At 35.9% G+C, this 8,178-nt stretch overlaps 1 protein-coding gene across 2 annotated transcripts; it reads left to right on the top strand.

Moving 5' to 3' along the window:
• LOC123202437 (transmembrane emp24 domain-containing protein p24beta2-like) lies at positions 1 to 7,919 on the top strand. 2 transcript variants are annotated; one of them, XM_044618382.1, is made up of 12 exons: positions 1 to 287; positions 1,263 to 1,581; positions 1,667 to 1,807; positions 1,902 to 2,033; positions 2,120 to 2,332; positions 2,422 to 2,646; positions 2,726 to 3,073; positions 3,182 to 3,679; positions 5,540 to 5,749; positions 6,522 to 6,708; positions 7,182 to 7,289; positions 7,581 to 7,919. In XM_044618382.1, exons 1-12 carry the CDS (start codon positions 16 to 18, stop codon positions 7,712 to 7,714), a joined length of 2,787 nt encoding a protein of 928 aa, XP_044474317.1. In that variant the 5' UTR covers positions 1 to 15; the 3' UTR covers positions 7,715 to 7,919. The 2 variants fall into 2 exon arrangements, with proteins under 2 accessions (XP_044474317.1, XP_044474316.1); XM_044618381.1 differs by lacking the exons at positions 1 to 287; positions 1,263 to 1,581; positions 1,667 to 1,807; ... (3 more) ...; positions 2,726 to 3,073; positions 3,182 to 3,679 and adding an exon at positions 4,538 to 4,689.
• The last annotated feature ends 259 nt before the right edge of the window (positions 7,920 to 8,178 follow it).

The following is an 8,178-nucleotide window of genomic DNA, read 5'->3' as shown; positions in this document are numbered from 1 at the left end:
AGAGAGAAGAAAAAAATGGGAAATGGTGAGAATGGTCCATTGTTTGAAACAAGAAGAGCAAACGGTCGAGTTCTGTATAGGCTGTTTGCAGCTTCTGTGTTTGTGGGGATATGTTTGATTTTGGGCTATAGAGTAAGTCAGTTGCCAAATGACCAAGAACATGGGAAGTGGTTCTGGTTTGGCATGTTTGCTGCTGAGCTCTGGTTTGGTTTCTACTGGGTCCTCACTCAGGCCATGCGATGGAACGTAGTTTACAGGGTTACCTTCAAAGATAGGCTCTCTCAAAGGTTCCTTTTGCTTTCTCTCCCCCTCCTTTGAAATTTAATGAAACAGTCTTACTGAAGTTAGCTTTCTAACTCATCTGCACCTTTTTACAATATCAGATTTCTGCACGTAAGAAAAACTAGCCATACATACATGTGCTTGATTTCTCTTTTGTGTTTTAACTCCTATTAGAATTGATGAATGTTTTATGGATGATCAATTACACAGAAGACATGATGTTTATTGTGGTTCGGCATAACCCGCTTATATCTAGGAAAGAGAGAGGAATATCTTATTATCAAAACAATACATGAGTACAACACACTATATGGTACTCGAAAGTGCAGCAACAATACCCCAATACCTTGTATGTATAAGACTAGGTTAACAAAAATAGGATACCTATCAAAAACCCCAAACAAATGGTATCCTGAAATATGTTTAACCAAAACTCCCTTGCATATCGACAAATTTTGTGAGATACTCACATATTTCTTTCTCTTAGGACTAGATTTAGATCGAGTCAACTTAGTTTGAATTGGCATTATGTTAGATTTGAGTTGAATTCAAACCAGAGTTTTAATTCGCTAACTCTGCTTGAATCCACTATGGTGATACTATTCATATATATTATCACCACTAGTAATACTATTCATCCTACCAATGACTTCCAATGCCATCTTCAGTTAATGTGAACTCAGGTTGACTATTTAGGATTTAAGTTGAATTTAAGTTAGCCTATGTTTGGATTCAACTCGACTTGAATCTAGCGCTACTTTCTCCCATAAACTCTTTGATTATTTATAAACTAATAAAGATTTGCATTTTCTATTAAGAAATATTTTCTTCATCTTGATTGAATTATTATTCCTTGTATAACTGAATTTCTACTATAGTAAATTTAAACTCATCACAATCCTGAACAGCTCTCTCATTTGCTGAATGCACATGCGGCTATATTTGAATACAAACTTTATTTGTGACTTGTGAGTAAGCAGATATGGAAATGACTTGCCTGGAGTGGACATATTTGTGTGCACAGCAGACCCCAAGATAGAGCCACCAATGATGGTGATCAACACTGTTTTATCAGTGATGGCATATGAATATCCACCAGAGAAGCTGAGTGTGTATCTCTCTGATGATGCTGGTTCTGACCTTACTTTCTATGCTCTTTTGGAGGCCTCTCACTTCTCCAAACATTGGATACCTTTTTGCAAAAAGTTCAAAGTTGAGCCTAGGTCCCCAGCTGCTTATTTTGCCTCACTCTCAGACTCCCATGCTGCTAATCCCTCCAAAGACCTCACAGCCATCAAGGTATAATAATGGAGCTCCAATCTCAACACTTGAAAAGAATTTGTTGGGTAGTTTCTTTTTTCCTGATAGCTTTTCTTTACTGTAGAAACTATATGAAGACATGGAGAATAGGATCCAAACTGCAACCAAGCTAGGTAGAATCACTGAAGATATTGGCATGAAACATAGAGGATTTTCTCAATGGGATTCATACTCATCTCGAGTTGATCATGACACCATTCTTCAAGTAAATTAATCACTATGGCCTCTAATGGCTGCATTTTGGTTTTTAAGCTGTTGGGTTTATTTACTTTGTTTTTTTTTTTTTAAATTTTATGTAGATATTAATAGATGGAAGAGATCCAGAGGCCATTGACATTGAAGGGTGTGCATTGCCAACTTTGGTCTACTTGGCTCGTGAGAAGAGGCCTCAACATTTCCATAATTATAAAGCAGGAGCTATGAATGCACTGGTAAATCCATTGATATGACCTAAATGAAAATCAAGATTTCATTTCTGAAAAACTGTCACTTGTTTGATGGTTCTGAATACCTGCAGATACGGGTGTCATCGGAGATTAGCAATGGAGAGATCATTCTTAATGTAGACTGTGATATGTACTCAAACTATTCACATTCTGTGAGAGATGCTCTTTGCTTCTTCATGGATGAAGAAAAGGGCCATGAGATTGCTTATGTGCAGTTTCCTCAGAACTTTGTAAATATCACCAAGAATGACGTATACAGTAGTTCACTAAAAGTAATAAATGAGGTAAGAAATTATGAACCAGAATCTAATTGCAGAAAGAGCATTTTCTTTTTTGAATGATGTTGATGATGATTTTTTTATGTTGCTCGAAGGTGGAATTTCATGGTTTGGATGGCTATGGGGGCCCTCTTTATATTGGAACTGGCTGCTTCCATAGAAGAGAGATCATCTGTGGAAGAAAATTCTGTAAGGAAAATAAAATTGAATTGAAGAGAAACAAAAATGCAAAAAGGCAAGAAAGTGCACTTGAATTAGAAGAAAAAGCAAAGGACCTTGCAGGTTGTACTTACGAAAAAAACACAAAATGGGGAAGCGAGGTCTGTCGATTATCCTTTAGCTTTATAGACAATTGCAAATTTGTTTACATCTTAGCATTGAATCTATCCTTGATTGCAGATTGGTTTGCAATACGGGTGTCCGGTTGAGGATGTAATAACAGGGCTAACAATTCAATGCAGAGGATGGAAATCTGCATACTACAATCCAGAAAGGAAAGCTTTCTTAGGCGTTGCACCGACCACATTGCCTCAGACACTTGTGCAGCACAAGAGATGGTCTGAAGGTGATTTTCAGATTTTGCTTTCCAAGTACAGCCCTGCTTGGTATGCACATGGAAGAATCAGCCCAGGCCTTCAGTTGGCATATTGCTGCTATTGCTTGTGGGCTTCCAACTGTTTCGCAACATTTTATTACTCCATTGTTCCTTCACTTTGTCTTCTCAAAGGGGTGTCCTTGTTTCCACAGGTATGAGCTCTTTGCTTTCCGTTTCCAGCTGCAATTAAATTGCTTGAATCTTCAAGGCCTAAAACGGATGCAACTTTCATTCATCTGAATCAAATATTATGAATGCAGCTTTCAAGTCCATGGATTATACCATTTGCATATGTGATATTTGCAAGGTACGCTTACAGCCTAGTGGAATTTCTGTGGTCTGGTGGCACAATTCCTGGTTGGTGGAATGACCAAAGAATATGGCTCTATAAGAGAACAACCTCCTACTTTTTTGCCTTCATTGACACCATTTTGAAGTCACTAGGATTTACTGAATCAGCATTTGTAGTCACAGCCAAAGTGGCCGATGAAGATGTTTCACAGCGATACGAGAAAGAGATGATGGAATTCGGAACCTCCTCTTCAATGTTCACCGTATTAGCAACTCTTGCATTGCTCAATTTATTCTGCCTGATTGGGGTGTTGAAGAAAGTGATCATAGATCAGGGCTTATTTAGCTTTTATGATACAATGGTCTTGCAGATTCTTCTCTGTGGTGCTTTAGTCCTCATCAACTGGCCATTGTACCAGGCCCTTTTCTTGAGGAAGGACAATGGCAAGATACCAAGCTCTTTAACTGCCAAATCACTTGTATTAGCTCTGTCTGCTTGTACCTGTTTCACATTCTTGTATTGATTATTTCCTTTTCCCCGTCTTTTTACAGTTTTGTAGTATGAATTATATAAGTTGCATGCAAATAAAAAAATCTTGTATTTCTGCCTTCGGCTTAGGAATTCAACTACGTATCGTTTTTTTACTTATATTATACCTTACAATATATATCATATAGTTCGTAAAATTTTAATAACTATATTTAATTTATATTCTTTGTAATAAAATAATCTACGAATTAATTTTTGTGCAACTAATTCAAATATATTTGATTTACGGAAAGTATTATATAAAAAAAATTAATTAGGTTCAAATTAATTTAAATATTCAAGTTCAAATTAGTTCAGATCAATTATAAAATTAAATTATTTTTAGTTGAATTTGACTCTCTATTAATTAATCTCAAATCGATTTTATACTCAAATAATCTCTAATTAACTCTTCTTTAGGTTTGATTCAAATCAAATTAATTTTAATTAATAGTATAAGTAAAGCTTGAAAAGGAGTTAATTTAAATTTGATTCGTATTTAAAATAATTAATTCAAATTGATAAATAATAATACTGAGAAAGATAAATAATATTGTTAATACATGAAAATAATCACAAAGATGAATGAGAAAAAGGATTATTAAAAAAATAATCACTGAAAAAGCTCGAGGTCAATAAAGTAAATTTGTTTCACTTCAATTTCGGCTTATTTGAGAAGGGCGTGGACCCGAGTCCAAAGTAACTCGACTGAAAATACATCATACTTCGTATGTATGATTGACCAGTTAAGGATTAGCCCCGTGGGGTGTAAATTTCGTTATGTGAATCTGGACACAGAGAATCGCAGCTGTTTTTTAAGACAAAAACGTTCCCAGTCCAACTATATTTCAATCACGTTCGACCACTTTTAATATATAGCGACTCTGACAAAACTCAAGAGCTCAAAATTTTCAAAGAGGGGTCTTAAGATTTGGTTCAATTTCAAAGGTGCAATTTTTATTTTGTCTCTCATATTATTAGGATCCAAGTTTTTGTCTTTAAATTTTTTTAATTTCAGAGTTTATTTATATGCTATCTTGCGATGAGTGTTTTGCAAATTTTCGTTATCTGTTGTCCTGATTTTTCTTGGCAACCAAACAGAAAATGGGATCAATCCCATGTTTTGATTTCTATATATTGACGCATCTGGCAATGTTTTATGCTTATTTATGAAATACCCCTCTTTTCTTTTGTGCTTGAAAATTTTTATAATTTTCTGTGGAGATTGGGGAAAAAACACTTGATTTGTTGTTTAAAGCAAATTGTGGGCGTGGTTTTTGTTTGAATTGGCAACCGCTTCATCTTATGAACCATAAGGTTCCGATGCCCCGTTAGTAGGCTGGTAATCCGCTCCCTGGGCGGGGTCCAGAGTTCAGCACCCCCGAGCCTGTGAGCAGTGTTTAACTACCTGTTACCGGCCACTTATCATGTAACAGATAGGGTCCTACTTGCTAAACGCTACTTGAAGAGTTGTTTTAGTAATAAGAATTCTATTTGGGTTTGGTTTAATAATAATTCCTAGCAAGGTTTAGTTTAAGGATGATAATCCTAGTATATATATAAACATATTATTCTCTTGTATGAGTATAATAGCAATTTGATGGCAAATAAAAATATTGAATCATATTGACTTTGTTGGACATAGTCTGATTTTGGGTGAACTATTGATCTCGTATACAATCTTTGGTCTGTTTTCTACAGGATCTTCTTGTCTCTTCTGTTGGCAAATTATTTTGCATGTTATTGTGAAGTTTGATCCAATCTCATAAAGTTTAAATTTTTTTTCTTTAACTTGCAGATGAAATTTAGGGCACTTGAGTTTTGTCTTGCTGTGCTTTTGGCACTTGTGTTAAACCCACAAGGTGTTTTTGGGATTAGGTTTGTGATTGATAAGGAGGAATGCTTTTCTCATGATGTGCAATATGAAGGTGATACAGTCCATGCTTCTTTTGTTGTCATTAAGAGTGATAAATATTGGTATGGTGGAAGTGAAGGCGTCGATCTTGTGGTAAGCTTCGTGCTTCTTCTAATGAGACTATTTATTTGTTCAGTTGATTTTGTGACTATGCATTAGTTAATTTTCATGTAGTAAAGTTTACTTAGTTAAAAGGAATAGGTTTTTGTTAATATTTTGAGTACAAGATATAAGATTTGAGTCTCATATTAGAGAGAATGGAATTATGATGTGGGGTTTATATGGTTATGAGCTCTTCAATCTCAACAATTAGTTTTTGAGGTTTAATTTTGTCAAAGTTCATAACATTTGGTATCAAACTCACTGTCATGTCCTCCAATTGCAATTGTATGGTGCAAATGGTGACACTGGATTGCAATATTCACCTAAGGTTAGCAGGAAGCTAGTGCATAACTAACCCACATAGGCACTAGAGCTGTAGAGTGGGGGGGGGTATGTTACAATCCCAATTATAAGGTATGAGATTTAAATATCACATTAGAAAGTATGGACTTTTGGTGTGGGGTTTATACAATTTTGAGCCCTCCAATCTCAACTAATTTTTGGGGTGTGATTCTCCCAAGGTTCATATCAGTTTTTAGATTTTATAGGGTTTTCAGATGATTTGTTTATTGTGGCTTAGTGATTCTCAATAATTTGCCTAAGCTTATGTGTTGTTGGCTATGCAGGCATGAAATGACTTTGGCTCATTTTATATATGATAGTTTTTGTTGTTGAAATTTTGAGTAAACCCAATAATAGTGGCATTGTTTCTACCTGACTTTCCTGCTAGAGTTAACAGTGACAATGCTTTTGAATTTTTCAGGTGAAGGGGCCAAGTGGTGATCAGATTCAGGATATCCGGGGTAAAATTAGTGAGAAATTTAATTTTGTGGCTCATCACAAGGGTGTCCACCGTTTCTGCTTTATTAACCAATCTCCATATCATGAAACTGTGGACTTTGATGTGCATGTTGGCCATTTTTCGTACTATGATGAGCATGCAAAAGATGGTAAGCAAATGCTCCTTGGTGGATATCCTTTTCTTCTTCTTGCTCAGGTCTTCAAAACAAATGTTTCAATAATCAGACCAGGCCTTGACCTAGGCAAAGGTCAGCTTGGGTTTTTTCTAGTCTGACCTTTTGAACCCAAAATAAAACTATTTAAAAATATGTTATTTTTAATATACCACAAATGAATTTGTGGTTTGATGGTATTGCAACATCACTCTCAAACGCTGGTATTTAGGTTGAGTCCCAACGTTTGCAAATGTTATGTACAGTAAAACAGTGGTTTAATTGTGAATCGGTGTTGTAAACCCCTGGTTGAACCATGGTTCAAAGTGGTCCAACAAGTAAAGCCATTAGTCCATTCAACTAGACCGGACTAGCCACCAGGCCCTGATCGAATCAGTCTGACTAACCGGTATGGTTTTCATAACTATGCTCAAAACATTGAACTTAGAGTTACTATGTGTTTTTTGCAGAACATTTCAACCCCTTGTTAGAACAGATATCAAAACTGGAAGAAATGCTTTACAACATCCAATTTGAACAGCATTGGCTGGAAGCTGAGACTGAACGCCAGGCAATATGTATGTAATCAATTCATTGAAACCCTATTTATGTTTATGTTTAATTTCAGATGCAGCAGTGTGTTGTTTGATGTCTTTCATTCTTCATTGATGCCTATTCAAACTGTTGAAAACCATAGCACCCAAAGACAGACTCAGCTATAGTTCATTCTGAATTTTAACTGTATGCAAAAGTAATCAACCTGATCATCAGTTTGCACACAAGTTGTGAGAACTGCGTTAGTTCTTGCGTTTTTGGTCTTCGAAGCAACATGAATTATTTTTTGTTTGTCTTTCTGACTGGAAATGCAGTAAATGAAGCAATGAGCAAGAGGGCAGTTTACAAGGCATTTTGTGAATCCACAGCTCTTGTTGGTGCTAGTGTTCTCCAAGTCTACCTCCTTCGCCGTCTGTTCGAAAGGAAGCTCAGGATCTCCAGAGTTTAGATTTAGCATCAGGCTCCAAACATTCAGAGTTGCAGGATTAATTTAACTGTCGAGTCACTAAATAGTAGGATCATATAGCCTACTCTGTTGTTTCATGGTTTTGGTTTTTGTTCTGTGATTTCTCTGCAGGAAAAACAACACTTACAGAAACTAAATTATACTTTGTTTCAGTGGTGATGATGAAATATATATCCATATTTATTCATATGGCCTTAGTAAGGAGCCTGAATTATTCCCCAGAGCCACAGCAGCAGATCTCAAATCTGCATATTTCAAAGATTTCTTGAACCATGCCATGAAAATTCAGATGAATGATTCATTTGGTGCTTATGTGTTTAACTTTAATTGATCATTTAAATTGTATTGTGTAAAATTGGGTTCATCCCCAAAGTCAGGATCTTCTGGTGCTATGAAAATTACCATTTTCAAACGGGACTGTAATCAACTGCCACAGGTGACCTGAG

Source organism: Mangifera indica, chromosome 18 (genome assembly GCF_011075055.1).
Source record: "Mangifera indica cultivar Alphonso chromosome 18, CATAS_Mindica_2.1, whole genome shotgun sequence".
NCBI classification, from domain to species: Eukaryota; Viridiplantae; Streptophyta; class Magnoliopsida; order Sapindales; family Anacardiaceae; genus Mangifera; species Mangifera indica.
Note: the sequence above shows the minus strand (reverse complement) of the source record. Positions and strands in the feature narration are given on the sequence as shown.

Excerpts from the sequence above, each read along its gene's own strand:
- LOC123202437 (XM_044618382.1), top strand. The coding sequence starts at position 16 with ATGGGAAATGGTGAGAATGGTCCATTGTTTGAAACAAGAAGAGCAAAC. Across the intron at positions 2,647-2,725 it reads ACACAAAATGGGGAAGCGAG|ATTGGTTTGCAATACGGGTG; the intron begins GTCTGTCGATTA and ends CCTTGATTGCAG. Across the intron at positions 5,750-6,521 it reads GTGAAGGCGTCGATCTTGTG|GTGAAGGGGCCAAGTGGTGA; the intron begins GTAAGCTTCGTG and ends TGAATTTTTCAG.